Source organism: Corapipo altera, unplaced genomic scaffold, assembly GCF_003945725.1.
Source record: "Corapipo altera isolate COAL_440 unplaced genomic scaffold, ASM394572v1 70, whole genome shotgun sequence".
Lineage (NCBI taxonomy): Eukaryota > Metazoa > Chordata > Aves > Passeriformes > Pipridae > Corapipo > Corapipo altera.
In genome coordinates, this window is record NW_020884911.1 from 3,299,193 (window position 1) to 3,323,677 (window position 24,485).

The 24,485-nt window shown below is 41.9% G+C and overlaps 1 protein-coding gene across 3 annotated transcripts; it reads right to left on the reverse strand.

Annotated features, from left to right (window-relative positions):
* Positions 1 to 261: 261 nt before the first annotated feature.
* PUS10 (pseudouridine synthase 10) lies at positions 262 to 24,453 on the reverse strand. Of its 3 annotated transcripts, none has more exons than XM_027653733.1 (18): positions 24,382 to 24,453; positions 22,612 to 22,748; positions 21,167 to 21,436; positions 19,516 to 19,602; positions 15,291 to 15,325; positions 14,400 to 14,511; positions 12,988 to 13,049; positions 10,577 to 10,622; positions 8,836 to 8,900; positions 8,356 to 8,441; positions 6,510 to 6,635; positions 5,658 to 5,714; positions 4,698 to 4,774; positions 4,551 to 4,606; positions 4,308 to 4,425; positions 3,113 to 3,255; positions 2,319 to 2,418; positions 262 to 1,808 (listed from the first exon to the last, which is right to left on the reverse strand). In XM_027653733.1, the coding sequence occupies exons 1-18, from the start codon at positions 24,431 to 24,433 to the stop codon at positions 1,770 to 1,772; spliced, it is 1,668 nt and encodes a 555-aa protein (XP_027509534.1). In that variant the 5' UTR covers positions 24,434 to 24,453; the 3' UTR covers positions 262 to 1,769. The 3 variants fall into 3 exon arrangements, with proteins under 3 accessions (XP_027509534.1, XP_027509535.1, XP_027509537.1); XM_027653734.1 differs by lacking the exon at positions 24,382 to 24,453 and adding an exon at positions 23,717 to 24,098; XM_027653736.1 differs by lacking the exons at positions 22,612 to 22,748; positions 24,382 to 24,453 and adding an exon at positions 20,558 to 20,687 and having other exon boundaries at positions 21,167 to 21,263.
* Between the last annotated feature and the right edge of the window lie 32 nt (positions 24,454 to 24,485).

The following is a 24,485-nucleotide window of genomic DNA, read 5'->3' on the forward strand; positions in this document are numbered from 1 at the left end:
TTCAGGACGTGACCCCCAAGTGCAGCAGGAGCTGCAGAGGGAAGTGCCTTGTGTGTCCTTGACCTACAGCAGGAGCAGCCCTTTCTCCTTCCCCCTTTGGCTCCATTCCCCCTTGGAACAGCTCTTCTCATGCCTGTTGTGCCAAAATGCACAGCCTTGTTTACATTTTTTGTTCCCTGTAGTTTATGGAATTTATAAATCATATTTCAGCTCACTCTGAGTTTCAAGAAATCACAGTTGTGAGACTGAAATTCTCTTTTCGTTTGTTTTCTGAATTCGGTTTCTTTAGTTTTCCATCATTCATGACACTTCCTGTCTGGCTACAGCTTATTATCTGAGAACTACTCCTGGAATCTGTTGCTCATATTGGCTATAAGATTAAAACCAAAAATAATATTGCTGTCTGAATCATGCTCCTATTATTTTTGTGTTAGAAAAACAGGAGCTTCTGAATTACTTGTGTTGCAGAGGGCTAGGAAAGCACAGCACAGGCAGTGCAGAATTTTTCGAGATGATTTTTTTTTAGGAGCTCTTTAAAAATGTATTTATGAATAGTTTTAGAGCCTCCAGCTCAAGTTCTCATGCAGCTGTTCTGGTCTGAGGTCCTGGCACCACTGAATTAAAGGGAAGGCATCCCAGTCATCCTCCCTGTCCCCAAACAGTGGTTGGTCTTGGCAAATATTATGCTCTTTATTTCCAAAATGTTAATTAATGAAGAGCCCTTAAATTCCAAACCTTAATTTCTTGCTGATAGTTTAACTCTCTTCTGAACTTCAGGGAAGCATCTTCCCTAATGGATTAACGTGATGCAGGTATAAAAGTGACTCTTCCTAAAGATGTAGGTGGTGCTAAGTAGGAAACATTTAAAATAAGCAAATTAAAAACCTCAGATCTTCCCTATCCCAGGCAGGTTTAAGTCTTCCAGGCATCCATCCAAGGTGAGGTGTTAGAAAAATTGTGTTATGCTGCTAAATCAAAGCTTTTTAATCCCTGTCTCTGGATTCCAGCATCCTCAGGTAGGTTTTGTGTCTGCCTGCACTTTGAGATTCTTTGGTATTCCTGTTTTTCTTTAGATCCCCATCATGCACCACTGCCAGGAGTTCCCAATCTTTTTATATGTGGTGACTCACTGGGGAATTCCTGCTCCTGGAGAGGACTGTGGCCAGGCTGGAGAGCTCACGAGGCCCCAGCTGTTGTTTCTAGGAAGTGTCGCCCATGTTTTTAAATTAGAAAAACTTGGTTTTAAGTGCAAAGGTTTCCTCTGAAAAATGTTTTTGCCCTTTGTGAGATAAATCTGCCCATCTCTAAAACTAACCCTGACCAAAAAGCAGCCAGCAAGGAGACTTGCTCCAGCACTGTCCTGCTGGCTTCAGTCTCCCTGGCTTTTGGGATTTCCTGCAGGAACAGTGCTCAGAAAGAGTTGGGATTTCAGGTAACTCAGTGCCACCTGCATCCAGAAAAGGAAAGCTGTAGCATCCAATATAAAAAGAATTTCAAAAGAAATCTGGCTTGAGGGAGGGTTATCTTTAACTATAATTTATCAGGAATGCACTGGCTTCCCAAAATCTTTTTATGCGTGGAAGAAATTAAAGTAAGGCCAGAGACTGAACCAACACTACCTGGTCCAGAGTGTTCAAAGTAGATTCAAAGTCAGGGTATCCTTTGGCAGATCAACATGATCCAAGTGTTCCATGGAAACCCTTTGCACCCAGGCTGAAACACTGCACAGTGTTTGGTCATGAGCTGCTGCTTCCTCATCCCTTGGGAAGTCAGTTATCCAGGGTCGGGGGCCAGTCGACGTCAACAGACTAGGAAAGAGGAGGAAAAAAAAAAGGCAAAAATCACCAGAGCTGATATTTTACACATATCAAAAGAGTCACAACTCCTTTTGCAGCATCCCTGGATGTTGGGCTGTGTTTCTAAAGTGCCCAGAACCGTTTGTTAGGAACGTGAACTGTCTCCAGCTTCTCCCCATCCTGCAGCTGGGCGGCCACGGTGTGAAAACAAACCACGAGTGGATGGATGGCACAGAAATATTCAGGTATTGGGTGGTGCAGGCAAGGCTTGAGTAGAAAACCATCACCTGTCCCCAAATCTAATTCATAATGTGTCCTCCCACCCCTCCCTGACACAAATTTGGAAGAGGAAGCCTGGCACGTGTGGCAGTGTGGGACAAACCAGTATTCTTGCATTAATATTAATTTTTCTATTAACTGTGCTAAGGAATGTTGATCCACTTGGAGCAATTCCGTGGAAAGCATCTCAAAAATTCAACCACCTCAGTAATTTCCAGGAAGGTTAAATAGCAAACAACTTACTTCCACATCCAGCTCCAGAATGTCAGCAGTTCTGTTCAGGAGGGACCCAATATTGGGCTTTGTTCTTCCAAAGTCTCCATGCACAAATTCTTTAATGTAGCTGGAAACACTGGCTAAGGAGAGGTGGATTTTACAGCAAAGAAAGCAAAAGGGGGGAAAAAAAGGTGGTTTTTTTACTCTTAAGACAGTTTTTAGTAAAAATCTTGTTAAGCTTTAAAAGAGCTCCTAATTCCTGGCTTCTGACTAGTGGCAAAAACTGCACCACTGACCTTTATCTTCTGATTTATTCCAAAGTGAGGGGTGACTTTATGACAAAACTCTTAACTTGTAAGTAGCAGCAACCCACGGTCTGCATTGAAGTGCATTCAATATTGCAGAAAAGCCGATTTTCTAAGGTGAGAAGTTATCAGTTAAATTAAGAAAGTGTATTTTCAACCAGGACATTTCTATGGCTGTCACGTGCATTTAAACTATCAGGGCATTGGACTCAATAGTCCTTGTGGGTCCCTTCCAACTCAGAATACTCTGTGATTCTGTGAGTGGTCAACACAAAACTCCACCCACACCAGGTGGCACTTTGGAAGTGAAAACCTCGGTGTGGAAACTGTGCCATATCAAAGCAAAGATCCTGCAGCAACACATGAGTGCTGGAGAGCAGGGATTCCAAAACGCCGCAGGGATCCGAGCAGGAAACTCCCCGTGATCCCAGAGACTCCAATCAGGAGCTGTTTGGTGCCAGGGCAGCCAAGTGACTCCAATCAGGAGCTGTTTGGTGCCAGGGCAGCCAAGGATACGTCCCTGCCTGAGTCTTGAGGTGCAGGCGGAAATGGTGCTCGTCGATGTACTCGGAGCTCATGGTGTGGATGATCCGGCAGCGCACGGCCAGAGGCCGCCGGTGCAGAACACGGAGAGGGGTCTTCTGGTCCAGTTTTAATTCCTGCCACAAGAGAGAGTGAAATGTAACACGCTGAACAGCCTGTAGGAGTCACACGTGTTGTGAACCATTCCCATCTTTTTATCCTGAGTAATCTTGAGACAGGACTCATTTTTTCCAAGTTTATCAAAGGAGAAAGGACAGCCATCTCCAAGGCCTCGCATGAACACAAACTAATGGAATCACAAATGCAGAGGAATAACCTTGAAATCTCCATAGCCCTTTGCTGGAATGACTCCAGGATTTAGCAGCTCGCCGAGAGCCTCAGGGCAAATTAGAGAAAAAAAAAAAAATCCCACCCACAAAATGCTTTGTCTAAACTACAGCCAACCCCCTAGAAATAAAAGTGAGGGAAAAAAAATGAGATTAGATCTCAGAACAGTCTTTTCAGAAGTTCATTCCCCACTCCCTTCCCAAAGGAGATGCAGCAGTTTGAAAGGCAACTTTTCAGGATTGAGGGAAGCTCCAGGAAAAGCCAACAGTTGTCTCCCTGAGCTGTGTGCAGTTGCTTTGAGTTCGTGGGGAAGAGCTGTAGGAAATGGTGCAGCACAACAACAACTGAACCCACTTCTCCATCAGCCCAACATCTGGAGAAAGTTCTCATTCCACAGTGTGCTGAGCCTTCCTAAGGCCTCTTACCACTCTTTGTCACCGGCACTTCCAACTTGGAATTGTTGTGGCCGCGGGAGAGCGGCTGTAGAGCAGAACAAAAGCTCTGCCACTTCTGCTTACACAAAACACTGTGTAAGGTAAAGGAAGGGATGCAGGTGCCAGGTTTCCTCCTCTGCCATCCACTAATTTTGATTATTTGGTGTCTGGGAAGGTGAACATTACACAGGTATTTGTTGGCCTGGCCAACAGTTGGGCAGCTGTCCTGCTTGGATGACTGTGGTGAAGGAAAAAAAAGGTGGTATGGAAGTCCCTACAACAAGAGAAACCCTGATAAAAAAAACCAAACACAGAGGAAGAGATATCATAGTATTTAAAAGTATTTACCTCTTCCCTAGGGCACCAGAACAGGTACTATTTATATCAGCAACAAGAGCTCCTGATACCTTGATATCATCCAGGAGCGCGATGTCTTCCCTCTGGATTGCTTTGTCCGTCCATATTAAGGCACTATAGGTCTTTGTCTTCTCCTCCTCACCTTCCTTCATACGACCAATTGCCTCTCTGCACAAGAGAAACTAATTACTCACTTAACACAAGCATAATTATCCCAGGCTGTGAGCAAGACCACTTGCACAAGTCCCAAAGTGTCGCCCTGAAATCCCTCGGCAGCGCCGGGAAATACTGACCTGGTGACGAGCTGCAGGTCTCGAACCTGGATTTTGTCTGAAGAGTTATTAATTGCCTGTTATATTTTCAAAAGGAACCAGTTAGAGCTGCTGGGCTGGAGAGGCAGCACGTGCTCCACGGGGCTCTGTGAGGTGCAAATGATTTACCTGCTGCAGCCTCTTCATTTCCTCCGCGGTGAAGTGGATCCTGCGAGGATTCACCAGCTCGATTGCAAAGGGCCTTCCTGGCATCAGGCACAGCCATAAAACACAAAAACATGAGTGTTCTAAATGAACACGGGAATTTACACAGGAAGGCTGGGAGGTGTGAAGCCTGGCTGCTGTTAAGACAAACAGGGACAGGACTTGTGGGCTTAGGGATGTGGCATCAGATGGAAGGAGAAGAAATGAGGGACTTTTTTTTTTTTGGCTACTAAAGCCCAGTTTCGGCAGCGAGTGCAAATTATGACTTCCCAGAAGACTTCTTGTACAAGTCTGTGCTAATTAAAAAATAAAATAAGAAAAAAGTTAATTAGCTTATTTTCTGTCACCTACAGCAATGCCCAGGTGCAGGAGGATGTTAAATCCCTGCTCCCTCAGCTCAACATCTGTTGCCAGAGTTGTTCTCTCTGTGCTCGGGGCCAGGGACAATCCCCAGCACAAGCAATGCCAGGAGCCACAGCAATCAGACAGCAACTGAAACATGGAATTGCTCATTTTTACTTTTTCTTGCCCTCCTCCTTTGGCTGCAGCAGCTCCAGCATATTGGAAAGCAGCTGACCTTTCCAAAGGACCCAAGCTGAAAAAGAAAATAAGGCTCCCCCTACTCCACAGGGACAGTGAGGGAATTAGAAGGATCCAACAGCAAACAAGACAGGAATGAGTCTGACAGAAAGGGCTTCAAAGCAGGGAGTGAATAAAATCAAATACTCCCAACCAGCTCTGCCTTTCCACGCAGCCAAGGCCACTGAGACGGCGTTTGGTCTTTGGGAATAAATATATAAATATCACTAAAATGTTTCTGAGATAAAATTTCAAAGCCTGCCTTAGCATTCAGCAAGATCCATTAAAACCAGCTCACACAACCACTTAGTTTCTGCGTTTCACAAGGGATTTTCCAAGCCTTACCATTTCCTAGTGTCCTCACATCCACATCTTCTCTTCCAGAGGAAGAAAAATTAAAGCCTGTAACAGATTTAAACAAGGCAGGCGAGATTTTTATTTTACATTTTTCGTACCGTCTACAGCTTTAAAAGGTGAAATAATGTCTTTCTAAACTTGTTTGCAAAATCTGCTTCCAAGAGTTGCCTTTACAAACACTTCAGGGACAAATCTGGGATATTACTGTTTATTCACAAGTTTTTTGATGAGCACTCCCAGTTCCTTGGCCTGAATGAGATACTCCAACCAGAGTAACACATCCACTGGGAGGAGAGGGAAGCAGCAGGGTGTTCTCCAAACTGATATTTAATGCAATTTTTCCTTGGGCTTTCTGTTGTTTTTAATTCCACAAGCAATGGGCAGTGATTATTTCATCTGGATAATCTCTGGATAGGCATTATGTGCACTGAAGAAAAGAAATGAATCAAGGTAAGAGACATGAAGGGCTTGAAAGTCAGGCAGATGTTACAAAATGCTGGTGGCAAAAAACCTCCTTGATACAAGTCATTTTATGAATCACCAGCCCATCAGAAGGTTGGTGGGGCAAAATCCCTGCTATACATGAAACCAACATATTTGCATCATCAGATGAACTGAGGAGCTACTTTAGCAGGATAAAAGGATCTAATTACTCACAGATCACAGCTAAAAAAAAAATTACAAGCTTTGACTTGGAAGGATAAGAGAGGGATAAAGAAATAATAGCTTTTTTCCCCTCACACTCTTGGATTAAGTGGGTGGGTACTAAGAAAACTCTTCTAAAAAATCTTCTAGCAGTGATGAAAAATATGTCTGGTAAGAGATCTTCTAAATACTTACTGTCTGCTTTGAATTCAGCCATGAGATGCTCTGAAATTAATTCTTCCACTGAAGATTCCAGCTTCCTCTCCCCATCAATAATCCAGGGGGTCTGAGGTAAATTCCTGGAATATTTGTTGTACCTTCCTGTAAAAAAAGAGCTGAGTTAGCTGTAATCCCTCTAAACCAAGGGACAAAAGCTTTTAACACATTTAACCTTCATTGGAGCTTTGTGGAAATGACTTTACAGGCTCAAACTTGTTTTGTGGAAGAGCATTCCAGCAACATTACGGAATGCTTGTGGCCTCATCCAGGAGAATTCCAGTATCCAGGATGGCCACTTAAAGGTGGGCTTGGAGAGCCTGTTGCTGCAGTCTCACCTTCAGGGATAACCCTCCTTTATGGAGTAGTTCAGGTTCCAAGCCAAGTCCTGCCACTTTCTGAAGGCTTAAGGAGAGAAATCCAAACTAAAATGCTTTGGCTCCCAAGGAAAACCACGTGAGGAGCAGAAAATCTCCACGATAAACTAGGAGGAACGTCAGGAAGGTAAAGAGATTGGCATCCTTGGACTGATCTCATGGCACCTCCGTGGCACAAGGGCTGCTACAACCAAAGAACAAGCCTTGGATGGCCAACAGGAGCCTTTTTTATGGACAGGTTTGGTAAGAAGTGAAAAATATTCCCAAAAGCAAGGGCCTCATTCGCGTGAAACCTTGCAAAGGAGCTCAGAGCAGCTCTGTGCTTTACACTGTGCCTCTGACACCTCGAGTTTTTTGGGGGGGTTGTATCATATTTTCCTATCTCGAACGATGTTTCCTTCTTGCAGAAAAAGCCACGCAAACAAATGGGGAAACTGAGTAACGGTTTCACTGGGGCAAGGAAAGGAGGTGACTCACCGTTCACAGGCAGCTTCTCACTGCTAAATTCTCCTTCCAGAAAATGGAAAAAGGAGAACAAGATAAGAATTTTAACTCTTGATCTGAACAAGAGGAGGTTTAAAAAAAAAACACAGAAGGTGTTTCTCGGTTTGACAGCTCCTGAATCCTCAAAAAAAAAAACAACCCTGAGCTGAGGTGGGAAGTGATCACTGAACACCAAAGGGAAGGTCAAGAGGGCAAGGTTAACTCTGAAACTGTGCTTGCTAATTAAGACCCTGTCTCATTTAATAATAACAAAATAACTGCTCTGTGCTCAATAAATCCCATTTTGGATTTATTTCTTTGAAAATTAAAAAAAAATCCTGCCTGGATTTTTGTTGTTGTTGGAGCAAGATATAAACTGTAAATCACAAAGCCAGTATTAACTGACATGCAGAAAGCAAACCCTCTTGCTCTTCATACAGATGGATTCTGATAAAACCATCCAACAAAGCAACCTAAAATAAAACAGTGTGTTTGGAAAAGGCTAAAAGGAACTGGGTATCTTGAATTCCACAAATCTGTCTAATCAGTAATTAAAAAAAAAAAAAAAAGGGGGTACGCATAGAACATCAACCAACCTGCCACTCACTTGTGCATTTTTTCATTTTCCATTTTCCTGTAGCCAGGATTTTTATCATCCTTTTAAACACAGTGTGTTGGATTTAAATTACAGGTTGGGGTTTTTTTAATCTGCTTGCATGTGTTTAAATAAGTTGTTTATACACAGGCCTGGGAGAAGGGCAGATGCTCCTGCAGGCAGGTGATAAAGAGGGGATCTGTCATTTCCTTCCCCTTTCAAACCCACCCACTCTTGGGTAGAGCTGGATTTGTTTCTTTGCCTCTTACACTTAATTACAGGAATTTACAAACAGAAGAATCTCTGGCTCTCATGGCAGTGTTAGAAAGTTCTGTTCAAGATGGCACAGCAGCAAATAAATTCACCTTACCGGCCACAAAAACTGCACCATTATTGCACTGAATTTCCAGAGCATCACACAGGTTCTTTGGTGAACTTGGGGGACATGGAAAATGCCTGTATTAAAAAATAAAAAAGAAAAAAAAAGAGTAAAAAAAATTACTCGTAATACCAAAACATGATGGCTTCTCACTGTGTGTGATTTTTACCATATTACAGCTCTTGGTGTTTAATTAAAACTCAACTCCTGACATTTTGGAAATATGGGCAGAAGTCTTGCTTATCTTACAAACTCTAAGGTTCAAAATAATCCTTAATTAAAAGATCAGGAATGATTTTCTATTACCAGAAGAACAGAAAACACATTTTAACCAGTAAACCATCAGAATTTAAACAACCAAAAGTTCTTTTATAGACACCCTACCACTACTTACCCACAGAATATTTTCCTCCTCATCCTATTTTCTATACAGAAGCACAATACTAAGAACTAGTTTCAGTATAGACTTACTTGAGAAAATCCTCTTCTTTTATCTTCTCTAGGGCTTTTATAACTGCCATTCTGGTGAAAACAGACTGCACAGTGAAATAAAAAAATGAGTCAAGAACTAAGAAAAACAGAGAAAGGATATGCCTAAGGGAGAAAAAAAGCACTAAAATATACACAGTGTTGAGCTTTTTCACTTGGGAGCCCAGATCCAAATTTGCAAACTGGTTTAAAAACAGAATCCTAAATCCATGACCAGAAACCTAAATCACCTTCTTTTTCAAGAGTTAAGCCCCAGCTTTTATCTCAGTGACAGCAGGCAGCTAGTTCTGGAAATAAGCCTGTTGAGGAGGTATCTGGTTCTGAAGTTCAAAAGTTGATTTGGGTCCTCCCAAAAGCTTTCTCCTCGCCAAGAGAAGAACCTTCCACATGAAGAAGTCCAGGTTCCTGAGCCTCTCCTCCCAGCCCCCTGGCTGCTGGATTTCCAATTTAATGGTGTTTTTTCTGCAAACTGGACTGGGGATTTGGGGAAAGAAGTTGAAAATACTGGGGCATTGTTTGGGACAATTCAAGTCTCTGCTCTAACACAGAGTTCCTGGGTGCCTTCAGGAAAGCTGCTCTTTGTCCTTCTAAGCATAAATCAGAGCTAATAGCACTTCTCTTCCTCATGGAACAGATGAACTGGAAAACCCTTAAAGTGGTAGCAGGTTTAAATAACTATCTAGAGCAGATAGCACAGAAATTTTCCCTCAGAACCCAGTTCTTACCCCACTCCTCTGACTAACACAGCCCTTGAAGCTTCAAGCCCAGCTTCTTTGTGAGGACAAACCTCTGATGGCTCTTCATTTTTGCTTTAGATTCCCCCACATTTTGTTGCCTGTGTGGTTTTAACAGCCAGGCCCTGCTGGTTTGGCTCCTCATGTGGGATTTGCCCCTTTTTCAAGGGAAGCAATGCAGCAAGCGGTGAGTTACAACAATACAACCCTTCTAAAAAAAAGACTTGCATTTATTGCTTGGGTGGAGTAGAACCAGCAGAATTCCTGGCTCAGTTCCTGCCTCTGCCAAACGTTGGTAGTCTCTTCTCCAGGATGAATAAAAGGCCTTGCAATGGCTTCTGATAGAAGTCACTTGTTCTCCCTCTGATCACATCAACTGTCCTACTCACATCGGCTTCTCTCCAACTGGTTTTTTATCCCTCGTCCTCTTTTCCACCAATGACTGTGTGTGTGCTCAGGGCCTGCAACAAGTGGCAAGGCCCCTTTTCTTCCCTCCCCTCCTCCAGAGGCAGAAGGATAAAACCATCCTGCCCATTTCATGGCTTTCAGTCACATCAGAGGACATGGGAACTGCAGTGTGATCACGTATTTCCCTTTTGGCTGCAGAGTCTCATCTTCACAATGTGCCTCATCTGAACTGTTTCACCCACAGAGAGCTGGAGGATCATCTTTTATGCTACTTCTAATGCATGACAATCAAATTCCTAGATCTTAAGGGAGGTATTTACAGAGACCATTCCTAAAATTACAGCCTGGAAGATGCACGACCTGAAGAAAAGCACCAAGCTCTCAGTTTTCTTAAGGTGAGAAATGTGAAATGAATAAAGGAGACAACTTTATTTTTCAGACAGCTGAAAACTAGAGAGATTTCTGATGAAGGGAAACCAGACATTAAACACTGACTGAATACCCAGGTAAGTTCTTTGTTGTAGCCACTGCTGTGAAATTCTGGATGTCAGAAAAGAAATACAGAAAAGGTGAGATCTTACCTGTTTGTTCTTTGCTGGTTTGAAACAGTCTGGACAGGCTGTGGCTCTAAATGCAGAAATGAAAATTAGCTGCTACTCTTAAGAAAAAGAAATAAACAGACAGACTCACAAACACAGCACGGAAATGGGTTTTGTACCTATATCCAAGGTCTTGCTTCCAAGAGTTTAAAATTCACTTAATCCTAAACCACAAACAGTGCAAGGTGTGCATTGCTTGATCCAGAGAGAATCCCTGGACAAAAGGGTGCAAGTCTCTTCTGCCCTGACCAACACAAACCCGTGGAAAAGCACACAACAAGTTTAGCTTTCAGTCCTTTCCAATCTTTCTCGATAAAGGGCACGATTAATATTTTCGTTCTGTGCAAGATTTGCTGCGATCTTGAAATCTGTGCTTGCTGCTCTTCCAGAATGCCCACTACAAACTCCAGATTCAAACCACCCCTTCTGGATGGGAAGATTCAATGTATCACCAAAAAAGTAACCCCAGGTGTTCAACACCATTGGTGTTTTGCCTCTTCAAAAGGAAAATCTCGGTTGTTTCACGAAAGCGAAAGCCAGGTCAGGGAAACACTTTTCTTGGTACTGCAGAGGAAGTTGCTGTTCCTATTAATGGATTTCTATGTATGCAGGCAGGAGGATTTCTGGATTTCTATGTATGAAGCCAGAGATGTTTTCTAACCTACAACCCAATTTATCATTTCTTGCTGGTGCTTCTCAACACCTCTGTAACTCTTTTGGACTCTGAGGAAGCAGCTCTTGCTTCCCAGGCCGGTGTGCAACACAAATGCCCTCTTCCAAAATTTCAGGATGGCCTTACCCTTAAACATAAATCTCCAAATGTGAACTAACAAGAGCCAGTTCAATGTTCCACGAGCAACCAAGGGTCATTTCAGCCCATCCACTCTTCACACAGCTGTGTAGGAACAGCTTGAGACATGAGAAGCTGCGGGCGCCATACTTGAAAAACCCGTCCAAAAGTGTTCTTCAGGTTGAGACAAAGTCCTGCTTTGCTTCCATAAAACCCAAGAGTGTCATTTCTACTGTGACAATTGCCAAATTTCCCATATTTACATCAAAAACAAAGCACTGCCTCAGAACATGCCCAGAGCCAGCCTCTCACATTTGTGGGATGCCTTGACACCTCAGAAATGACTCTGTAATTAAATTAATGTGCTGTTACTTCAGGAAAGTGTCTCAAACCTTAATTGCTGTTTAAGTATCCTAAAAAGAGAAGGCAAATAAAGGGATACTGTCAGGTCACAGGGAAGAAACCTGAGTAATTGGAATGTGGAATGGAGCTTCCTTACAGCTTTCACCTCTACAGCACTAACACTGGCACCTTAAAGTGCTCCACATCCATCCTTCTGAAATGCCACAAAAAGGATGGAAGGATGAGCTGGAAATAGGAGTGGAGAGGTTTCAGAGGAAGGAAGAGCACCACAGAGAACAAGAACTGATGGAGTAAAACTAAATAAATAAGAACAAAAGGGTGCAGGATCCAGAAACATTTCAGTTTTTACAGGATTGCAGGTACTGTTATTTAGAACTGTGGGTTGGGCCTACAATTTTCTCCCTCTTTTGCCCACTGTTAAGAAGTTGGAAAGGAAAGATGTTCAGCAGACACTGGTAATCATTGTTCCTAATGCCTGGTCCATCCCCAAGCAAGCATTCCCTCAACCCCCCTCCCCAAAATCAGGGAAATATATAGAGGCTGCAAAAGGAATCTCGGGTCTCAAGAAATTAATTCGCTGTTCGACAGAGACATCTCTGCCAAACCTCTTTCTGTGCTCAGATTTTAACTGCAGCAGGTGCAAGTTAACTGAGTGAAACTGAGGTTTTCCAGGAAGCATCAGCAAACAGGAAGAGTGAACCTAATTATCCACAACATACCACAGATTTTGAGAAATCAGATGAAATGGCAGCTAAATTCACAGAAATATTTTGCTTCTTTGTGTACAGCAGATGCCCTGCAGGGCCAGGCCAAAACTTCTGTTTGTTTGAATCAACCAGCTAAATTGGATTAACACATTTCCAAGCCTTCCCTCCCATCTGTGTCTCCTACAGGAGCAGGAAAACCTAAGCATGACCTCGAAAGATTCCCTCATGTGGTTTGAATCTATTTTTTTAAAATGATCCAGGGAATGATTTTGAAAAGGGTTGAAACTGGACAACTTATCCCAACGTTCTCCTTCCAGTTCCAATCCAAATCCTGGATGACTTTGTTTATTGGCATTAGAACTGAATTAACCAGAGATGATGTAACTTCAAGCTCTGCAACTTTCTGTGGGCACGAGGAAGTTTAGATGCAGGCCCCGTCCTAGTTTATAAACACCTGCATCTGCAACAAATCCAAACCAACAACGTTGCGCAATATTTAGATAAAGATCTTTTGTTATTTATATCAAACTTACAGGAAACGGCACTCCTCGTCTGTCTCTGGGTGAGCAAAGACCACGCTGACTTCAAACAAACTCTAAATTAAAAAAAAAAAAAAGAAAATAAAGAACGAGAACGCGGTAATAGTGTTTGTTTTTTTTTTTTAAAAACAGGGAAGATATTCTCAAGCAAAAAGAAAACAAAAAGGAAAACAGTAAAGAGAGAGAGACAAAAGAGATAATGACCCATTTATTCTCCATCTAAAGACTTCCAAACGTTTGCCACGGTAGCATTTGCATTTCTGAAGTCACCAAAGATTGTCTGAGAGCACTTCAGAGCCTGGAGTGACCCGCACACCCCCACACCGGGGGGCTGAGTCAGGGACAGCCTGTGCTCCAAGCCTATTACGGTCACTAAACTCCACCAACCTTCTGGGAGAGCGTGGAATAAAGATAAAAACCCTGAGGTCACCACGGTAAAATTTTGTCAGGGGCTTCCTTTGCAATGACTGGATGGATGGCCTTGGGGCAAGGAAAGGCAGCTGTGTCCTCATGGATTGACAGCTAGCCCAGGAACTCCAGTGTAATCTCAATTCTACCCCCAATTCCCTCCTTGGCCTTGGGCAAACAACACTCATTACTTCGGTTATTCAGACACCAGAACACCTCAAGAGGGCTATTGAAAAGATTGGCTAATATTCAAGTGCCTCGTAGATAAAGAGCGCTGGAAAAGCAACTTTTATGGTACAGGGATGTCTGCAGTGGCTCAGGGCTCAAGTGTTGGAGAGCTTTTGCCAACTTGGTAGGTAAGAAGTTTATTTTTTCTTGGATCATCTTCAGAGGAAATGGAGCAATTTGTGATTCACTAAGACAAAAGGGGATGCTTTCAATTAGCACTCCTGGGAAAAGACAATCTGTAATTATTATGCAAGCAGACAAATCAACATAAAGACTAAGAATACTGAGAGTCCAGTCCTGGGGTCAGCCCTTTGGCTGGTGACAAGTAAAACCTGCAGACTGCCTTGTCCCCAGCAGGAATTTTAGCCACCTTTGCAGAAATTTTAACATTCAGGATGCTGGTGCTTCTGAATTTGTCTGGCAGATCTCAGGGTCATGCTCAGTCAATGCATTTCAGAAATATTTTAAGAATATAAATCAGAATCTGCAAGTTGAAAACAGTTTGAAAAAATATTTCTACTGTCTGCTTAGGGGTGTTGCAGGTATTCCCTCAGGATTGACTTGGAGATTTCTGGTTAAAAGAATTTTCCCCCCTTCTTCTCCCTACAGCGATTGTAAGAGCAATGCAACTTTATTTTCTGTTAATAAGGAAAAGGGATATATTTTCATTTTCCCTGCATGTGTAAGTGTATAAATATATATATACACACACACATACAGGAAAAAAAAAAAAAACAAACCAGAGAAAAAGTGTTTTATTTATACAAAACCTTTCCATCAGCAGGGACACCCAACTCTTCCGCCAACTGGGGGTGGATAATCCACTTATAAGCTTCCTTCAGCTGAACAATGTCATCCTTTTCCAAGGAAAGGCCCAGATTCCTGAATCACAAAGAAATAATAACTTGCACAGGGATCTGTCAAAGGTAAATACATGACATAGAATATTTCAAGAGGAACTTAAATAACTAGTGCCAAGTAAAACATTCATTTTTTTTCCTGTGGAAAAGGAGGAAACTGATGCCAGAGCCTCCTGGTAGTTGCAAAAGTCTTTCTCATCCAGAGATGAGAAAGAGAGATGTATTTCAAACCACTTGTTTGGGAACTTACAGAGCAAAAGAGATCAGAAACACCAATTAAGGTCAAACCGCATAAAAATATAAAAACCACATTAAAAACAGCTGCCATCTTATTCTTTGTAAGCACCAGGTAAATGTGGACTATAAAATTGACTTCAGGACTATAAAATCAACTTCTTGCCTGCTCATTATTTACAAAGAGAAATGGTGTCTATAGAAAGAGTTCTTGTCAGACAGCAAAAGGAAGGACGATGAAAAATGAATTAATAATTTTAAAAAATGAATAAAATAACAGCAACTCCCAGTTCTGAATTTCCTTATGATTAATTGTGAAGGTACAAAGTAAATTAAAATCTTGGCCAAGGGCGTAGGAAGTGAGTCTAATATTCCACAAGTGTGAGCAGAAGCACCTTGATGTGAAAGCAACTGTCCTGACCTTGAAACTACGACATTAATTTCTTGCTTAGCATTTTCTGCATTAAGGAGTTTTTAATTTCTACTGCACTGGAAAACAGCAGGAGTGGCTCTCCTTTCCCTAGATCTGGAAGAAGTGGGATGGGAGCTCCAAAAGCCACCACTCACCTCATCTCCTGCTTCACCCCCAGCCAAGCAGCTCTCTGGAGTCACAGCCACGCCCAGGGAGAAGAGAGAAAAGAAATAAAAGCAAGTGAAATTAAGGCTCAAAACTCCCAACAATTTGAGGAGGAAAACTGTTTTAAAAACTCAGGACAAAAGGGAAGTATTAAGAATTTAATGTAGCTTTTGCTTCGGAAGTGGAAAGATGGAACTGGTGTTTTTTTTATCTGTAAGACATCACTTTGCTCTTCACCTCAAATCCTACCTGGCTTTAAAAAAAACAAAGATCAGGCTTCATTAAACACTTGGGAACTTGCTTTATATCTAGAAAAACATTATATCTAGAAAACATTTATATCTATATTAATATATAGATATAACTTTACATCTATATAATTAATAAATCATACACTATAGAGACAGTAAAATATACATAATAAAATATAATAATAGATAATTAAATATTTATATAGAGATACATCTATATATAGATAGAAACCTAAATGTATTTATATCTAGATCTGAATATAAAAATTTATATCTAGAAAAAGACTTAAGTAATTAGTTGTTTACCATAATTAGCTTAAGTAATTAGTTATTTACCATACAGAGAAAATGCAAAAGCAATTGTTTAAATGAATTGTATATGAAAACGATTGACATAGAAATTAATAAACCCCCAAATTCAGTTATCATCCATTATAAAAAACACAAAATAAAAGACATAATTGGTCTTACAGTAATTGCAAAGTCTGAGAGTTGCTCCCTTATTTAAAGCACATCACTTAGCTTAGGAGACAGGCTGAATATGGGACTGAAGGAATAATTCCAGAAATCAGAGGGAGCTTTTAGTACAAACACTTGAGTTCACTAATAATGAATAAGAAGCAATTAATAAAAAGAGAAAAAATCCCCTCAAAACTTCCTATGATGAAGCAACAACAACAGAAGGAACCTCACCATAGATCTCTTTTACATGCTGATAGAGGAACTCAATCAAAAAAAACCCCCAAAAGTCTCTTATCCTTCCTTTGGTACATCTAAAAGGATAAAGGGACCCTAAAAAAAAGGGATGGCAGAGAGAGGACATGAACTCTGTTAGGTCCACGATACACAAACCCACAAATGCAGTTGTGTGGATGGGACTGTGTTTGCTCAGATCCAGTGATTCATTATCCCACAGCTGCAGACAGGGTGAGTAAGGCTGATTCACTCCCAGCATATTGTCATCTTGTTTGCATAATAACCCAGATAAAACCATAAACAAAAATAGCTTCCACTTGAAATTCCTTGAACGTAACTCTGAACCAGAGAATTTGACAACCGCAGAGCGGGGCCTAGAATTCGGCAGTTTAAAAGGCTCGGCCACACCTTGATTTGGAGTAAGTTTGGTGCTCAGCAGGGTGGCTCATCTCACTCCTTTTCATTTTTTTCCAGGGGTACAACTATAAGACAGACAAAACTTCTGCCTGTCAGCAGCTCTGCTAAAATTACACCTCCTCTCTCTTGACTTTCCGAGTTGAAAGAGAATTAAAGAAATTAGTTTTTCCCCTTCAATTAAGAGGACACAACAGATGAGGGTACTGAGAGCACAGGGGCCAAAAGATCCCAAATTCCAAAACCCCTCTACTTTGTCCCAGCTGCACGTGAAGCAGGGGATCAGATCCCTCTACTTCCTAATTACTTCATGTTTGTGGAGTGGTTGGAAAATGCCAAATGCTCATTACAGAGCTCAAGCCTGCAGGGCAATGCCGAGCAGAAAACGCATCCCTGAAATCCAGGAGCTCGGGCACTGTATTGATTCCAAGCTGCAGGATATTATTGTGCTGCTGGCTGAGGGATCACGGTGGCAACAGTTGCAATCCCAGCCCCAGCACTGTTCCACTCGATTAGAAAAGAGCTTGGAGATGGGGAATTCCAGGATGAGGTACAGCCAGTCCTACAGGGAGCGATGGCTGCAGATGTTATTTGCATCCGTGTCCTTGGAGCAAGCACCGGGATGATGGATCAGGACTGAGGCAACACACAGAGCTCAGTCACCCTTCTGAAGGGCACCACTCACTTCATATTCTAATAGAGCTGTCTGACATAAACTTGGGACTCCTGTGTTTATGATTTATTCCAAGCAAATATCCTGCCTGTGGAAAGAGGCTCCTGTGCATCCCAGATACAAATACCGTGCAAATGGTAATTTTATGTCCCGCTCTTTTTCAGCTCCTCCAGTACATTTTTATCCTTGGCAGGACGACAACTCTCATCATTAAATGAGTTGGAGGTAACATTAAAAGGCAGTTTCTGATTTTTTTCGGTTAAAAATACGTTGGAGAAAATCTCTGTGTCACAAAGGGCAGTGGGAGGGGGGTTGTCTTTGGGTGTCCTTTTAGGATAAGATTCCACACGTTCTTGCACAGAGCAGTTCCAAGAATTAAAAGCAGGATTTAACATACAACCTCTTTTCAACAGGTAGTATTTAGAGATATTTTGATATTTGATTTTGATATTTTCAGACATTTGGACATATTGCTGCTTTTCTGTAACTGTAGAACAGGGACTGTTTTTACCAATTATTTTTTTTACCACTTTTTTTTTTTTAAGTGATAAACAGGTCATAAATAAAAATTTTTAAAGTTCTTCCTCCACCATCACCCACTCCCACCCCTGCAGCTGGAGCACAAAAAAAGCTGGTTTAGCACTTGGCAAGACTGAAGGGATGGAATGGAATGGACAGCAGGAACCTCCTGATGCAAACCTTCTCCCAGTCGAACCCGAACTGCTTCCAAAGAGAACAGATGTGGTTTGGGAGCTTCCTACTCACTCATTTCACTCCATCTCTTCACTTCTGGCCCCACAGCACAACTTTTATTCCCTTGGCTGTCCCAGGCACCGTAGGACTGTTGGTTTGCTTGAACACAAGGACAGTGTGAGAACATCCCTCACCTGAACTGCAGTGCAACACCACCCTCTACCGAGGCTCCCCGGCAAACACCAGGTGCCTTCTGAACATCTCAGCTTCCACCAGGCAGAAAGCTGGAGTAACTCAGAGCACCAGAGGCACACACACGTGCATACACACACTCACCTTGCCTGAAAGTGCTTTTTTGGACATATTGTATGACCACAAGATCCAATGGCAATAAGGGCAGTTCATCCAGCCAGAAAGCACAAAGCGATTTGCTCTGGTCTTATTTTACCAGGGGCAGTGGCAGACGAAGCAAACACACCAATTATGCTCAATTTAAGATGAGAAGTAGAGAATCTTATGTTCAAGAAGACTTAGGAGCAGAATATATGATTGCTATCACACTGGCATTTGCCCAAAACGCCAGAACTCACAGCACAAATCACCACTAAAAGTGTAGTAATTATTTAACCAATCAAACTGTGTGGGATCAGAAGAGACCTCACCACAAGTTTATATATAAATCCAAGACAATCTGCCATGTGCACTGAAGCTTCTATCACATCTTGCCACAGCATCTATCATAAAAATTTACATGTTGCTTTTCAGAACACTATTTTTGCATCATTTCATACCAGAAAGCAGGGGAATGTTGTAAAACATCTGACAACTAAGCAAAAATTGGGGCTTTATTGGTCAAGTTATATTATGCTTAATATTATTCCTCAATTAAAAAAAATTACCAGGGTATACACTCTTTCTTATTATTACTATCCACTGTAATTAAATGAATGAAATGTAAGCAATTTGAGTTTGATTAAAATTGCCATAAAAATCAGTAGTTTCACAGCTTCAGATTTACAAATCTACACTTCCAACAATGCCCAAGCTGGGTGATTATTAAAGTATTTATTTTCCCATCATTTAAAATGCTGAACACTTAAAAGTTCATCCTGAAATTCCTCTGGTTGTATTCTGCACTACCAATTACCATTTATTTCTGGAAAGGCACCAGCTGTGCAGTTCCACCTCTGGAAGATCCACAGGGCTGCCATCCAAAGGGAACAATACACTGAGGGTTTAAACAAACTCCTTTCAGGATTTCAGCTGTAAAATAACTCCTGGGCTAACTGGAAACCAAAGTGACTCAGACCCTTTGTTAATTAAAATAATACTCACCCACAAGGAAGGGGAGAGCAGATTTCACTTCCAGCATGTGGTTTTGGTTTTTTTTTTTTTTAAGCAGTAACAATTAAAAATCAAACCACCTCCAGCTTGTACATTCCACAGTTACTTTGTTTAATATGTGTTGAAGTTCTTTAAGTTACTTACCTCCCTAACAGAGAGCTGGGGGGGGAGTGACACAGAAAATACAAAACTAGTGAACTGGTAGTCAGCAGAATTAACTTTTTGGCACACCTGGAAGAGAAGGAGTTTAATATTAAACCATAGCAATGGCACTGAGTTGATATTCTTTATTCAGTCACTGTTAATTCATGTTAACACACATTCAGAGAGATGCTGAACATCCAAACCAGAGTAATCACTAATCACTCAGTGAAATATAAGCTTTTTTGTTCTGTAAAGAAAAAGTTACTAATAAACTGTACCCTTATGGCTATGAAATAACCAAATTCACTATTTTAAAGCCAAGACCAATTGTATATTGAAATCTGTGTCCAAAAATCTACACCACAGTGACCAAAGACAAGAATAGCCAACTCTGAGCATCTTTCTTCATGGCAGTGATAAATTAATTCTAGGACAATAAAAATGTCTAAGATCCTGGGACAAGACAAGAACAAACAGGTATCCACAGCACTAATTCCTTGAGAAAAATCGTGTCTGTCCCTGGAAATAAAGTAGGATTCCAAAGACACATCTAACATTTTAAAGTGGGCCAGTGAGAACTGATGGCAAAGATGCCAACACACATGGAGAAGTCATCCAAAATGTCAGTGATTCTGGGGAATGTTAGAGAGGAATTCTGAGCTTTCAAGGTGAAATCAGCATCTTTACATATAAAATAATTAGGTTTTGCAGTGCCCTAACAAGTGCTGCCAGATCTTCCCTTGCTACTGAAAAGAGTAACTCAGAAACAAGTGTTTCTGTGCAAAGATACATATTCTGCCCATGGCAACAAAAAAGAAACATAATGCACTGCAACAACAGAAACCATATACTCTGCTTTCTGTTTAGTCCCATTTTTAGATACATTGATGCTATTAAACCAAATTCTTTCCTATTAAAACCCTGTTAAACATCTCAAATGCAGGTGGGAGTTTTCTAGCTGATATTTCAGTTTGTCACATGAGCAGTCCGAGTGCTCAGAGGTGATGTTTCTCCTAACTCTCTTTTTCTGTACTATACCCACAATCTGTTTTATCACCAAAACTTCTCCCTCTGTGGCTCTCTAAATATTATTCATTCCTTCATAAAGACAGGTTCATGCTGTATTAAAAACATGGAGCTAAGAGAACAGCAGCTGATGACTCCTCGTTTTCCTGTCACATAAAAAAAGTGAAGAGAGGTCACTATTCACACTGAGGTTTTCCTTGGAACCTCAGGTTATCTCCTAAATTCATGTAACCATGAATGAGTTAATCCTTTTCTTAGGGAAGTGTGCTCCCTGCAGTCAATCCATTGCACCTGCACTGCTGTTTTTTTTTTAAAGAAGTGACACTATGACAAAGCCTGGGCAAAATCTGGTGCCAACACAGATGTTACAGGTGTGCAAACACTGCCCAGGAGCAGGATGGAGTGGGATGGTGCCACCTACACTTCAAATACTCAAAACAGGTAAATGTTTTGGTTTGTCTTTTGTTTTTTTTCTTTCAAAAGAAAGAGAAAATATACCTTTCAAAAAAAAAAAAATAACCACCCCAAAACTGCATGGGGTTTTAACCATCAGCTCTACACTGTGGGCCCCAACATACACAAGCTCTAGAAAAAGGACCCCAAAAGACTAAGAACAGGGATTTACCCTTTTAACAAAGTCAGCCTCGCAGAACTCCTGAAGGATTCCCAAACACACGTTGCAAACCTTCCCAGCAGAGCTCTCCATGGCAGCATTCCCGTCGTTCTCCGAGGGAATCTGCGGGAGGGCTCCGTTGTGGTTCAGATCCTCGGGACCTTCTTCGGTGTCTTCCAGTCTGATCCTCTTACAAGGTGGGTCAACCACCTCCAAACAAACTGTGCCTTCTTCTTCTTCTTGATTCTTTTTCAGGAAGTCTCGTAAATCCTTCATCAGATCCTAACGCAAACACAGGAATCAATTCTGTTGTTTTTATCTCTTGGACAAACACAATTCCATAAAGCAGCACTAAGCATTCCAGTTGAGCCTTAGTTTATGTAATTAACAACTTGGAATTTATTCCCAAAGACATCTTGAAGACACAATTAAACAGCTCCAAGCTGCATTTTTCTAAAAAAACAGAAATGTCCAGAGAAACTGTTGCTCAATAGACTCATTTACCATCCAAGAACGAAAACATTTTCCAGACCTGACTTGCAGAAACACATTTATTTTTGCCTCATTGCTATTCCACGAAAATAGACATTTAGTGCCTTCTTGTCATTTAGATTAGATTAGAATTTAATTTCTCTAACTCCATTAGCCCAGGAAGAGAGCTGGTTAGTATGGTATAAAAAGAAAATAAGAGCAGATACAGGTTGGGAGTGAAATTAAATACATACAGTAAGAACCTAAGAACTCAAAACTTAAGAGGATGTGCTGGTGAGGAGGGAGAAGAACCTGCTTGTCTCTGAATTTCTGGAAGGATGAGAGGTAAAGACACAGTTCAGAAAGAAGGATTTATTAAAATGTCCTCAGTAAGAAAGTCAGCAGTTACTGTGTTGTTGCAACTCACAGGAAAATTAGGTAGAGATGCAAAAGAATAAAAAAATGGCACACACAATGAACACCCCTCAAATAACTGACAGAAAATGGACAAGGACAGGGAAGAAAAATGTTAGAAATGAATTCTGGGGAGTCTTAACTTGAACAAAGTTCAAGACAGACACCAGCATAAAGACAAGGGATTAGAGCAAGCAAATGGAGATGTTTGAGACAGGTCTCAAAGAACCAACACAGAGAAAAAGCAAAGAGCCAAAAAACCAAGTCGAGGAGTTCCAAGCATAAGAAAGAAGGCAAGAAAGATTATGCACAGCCAGGAAAAATTTAAACAACACTGAATTTCAGCACTAAGGTCAGCTAAAAAGGATGTGTAATGACACTGTGTTTGAGTGAAAAAGGAAGCTTTATCCTTAACCTGTGCCCTGCAATTCTTCAGGTGCATCCTACTACCAATTCTACTGAAGGAAGAATGAGGCAAAAATGCTTGGAGCATAGCTGGTTCCTCCAGGGTAGTGGAAAGGATACTGCATCCATGTGCTCCCACATTCTAACCAGGAATATAGAGGTCAAACCTTGTCTGGATGTCTGTAAAGGGTCTGTGATCCCACACAGCAGAACCTCAAAATACATCGTGGGCAAGTGCCAGTGTTGAGCAAGAGCTGAACAATTGGTCTGTCCTTCTCTGTTAGTGAAGACATGCTGGGGAATCCTGAAATTCCAAAAAGAGAAGGAAAAAAATAAAGCTTAGAATGAACACAGTTCAGCAATTTAACTGGATGGATTTCTTTTTGTCCTCTAAAGAAAGTTTATGATACGTGTTTGTTTTAAATCACAGGCACAAGAGAAGTGGAAGACCAACCCCAAACCACCACTGACTGGAGGAAGAGCTTCTGTACTTCCAAGGTTTTTCCTAGAAAAACCTGAATTCGAGAGTTCTGGCAAAGGAATGCTGAGCTTTTGCCCAGTTTTATGTTGGATAAAGTGCATTACACGACATGTTAATCTTTACTGAAAGAAGGAGGGTGGATCTAAGACATCTTAAGCCCAATTTAAAATGGAAATTCCTCCTAAAAATTGCAGAGCCTAAAGAATCAGTGTGTTAAAATCACAGGGGGGGGGGAAAAAAAGCCTCAAACAACATATGCCAGCCCCTTTTGCCACAAAAGCCCTAAAGGCAAAGGAAGCCTTTTCTATCTTTTCTATCCATTAGCCCCTGCAATTTTTTAAGATTTCTTATTTCCCATCCCAACACAGGACTCATGTTTTTGTGAGAAATCCCATAATGCCTTTTTTCCCCCCTAAAATGTTATGGCTACTTCGGTTTCCTGTCATTTTTCCCGCCCTTTAGAACAGGCCAAAATTTAATAATGGGATAGAACCCTCAGCATTTTTTGAAAAATATGGAAAATGAGAGATTCCCAGTGAGCTGCTCACTAGGGAACTTTAGGAGCACATAGGAATAACCACAGGTTCAATTAGTCCATTGTCACCCAAAGCAGGAATAAACAGGTGCCACAGGAAAATCCGTGTGTGCAGGGCACATTCCTCTGCCAAGTGCTCCTGTCTCCAATTATTTCTGGTTTTGGGGGATCCCTCTGACCTGGTGTGGTTTGGCTCTTGGGAAACCTAACTCCAGTGTCTCTTTGAAATTTAATATCCAATCCTGCTCAGAAGTACCTTGCACAGAAATACTGGAACCGTGGAAAAACCTCTACAGCATGGGAAGAGTTATTAATTCGACGATTTTTTTTGTCCTGGATTTGGATTCTTTATGGGAAGCTGTAAAAATCCAAGGGCTACCTGGAAAACTTTAAATCCCCTTTCAGCAAGAAACAGCAAACACGAACAAACAGGCTTTTAGGTAAAACTGCCAGTTCACCTTTATGAGAGTTAAATATTGGCATTGTTTGACACACCAGGACAAACGTGGTGATATTGGGTATGTTTTGGGGCAAGGAGGAGGGGGAAGGAGGTGGAATCTGTGGGGAGGTTCAGGACCCCCAGTCTGGCCCAACATCTCAAGGCTGGGAGAGGGAGCTCAGCACCTTCAGAGCATATCTGAGGGAGGGCAGATGAGTACCCCTATTCCAGCCCGAACCCTGAGGATTTGGGGGAGCTCGGGACACCCGATCCCCCAGGGCTGAGGGGACCCCATTATCCTCCACACCGAGGCTGAGACGGAGGGATGAGGACAAACGGGGCCCGCTCAGTACATGGCCGACCCCCTCGCAGGCCGGAGACGCCGTTCCCGTTCCCGTTCCCATTCCCGTTCCCGTTCCCATTCCCGTTCCCATTCCCATCCCCATTCCCATCCCATTCCCGGTCCCGCTCCCCTCGCTCACCGCTCGCACCGCGGCCCGGCACAGGCTCGCTCAGCTGCTCTGCAGAGCGCATCGCTCGGCCGGCGCGGCGGGGCGTCGCGCCCGCAGGGCGGCTGAGCGAACAG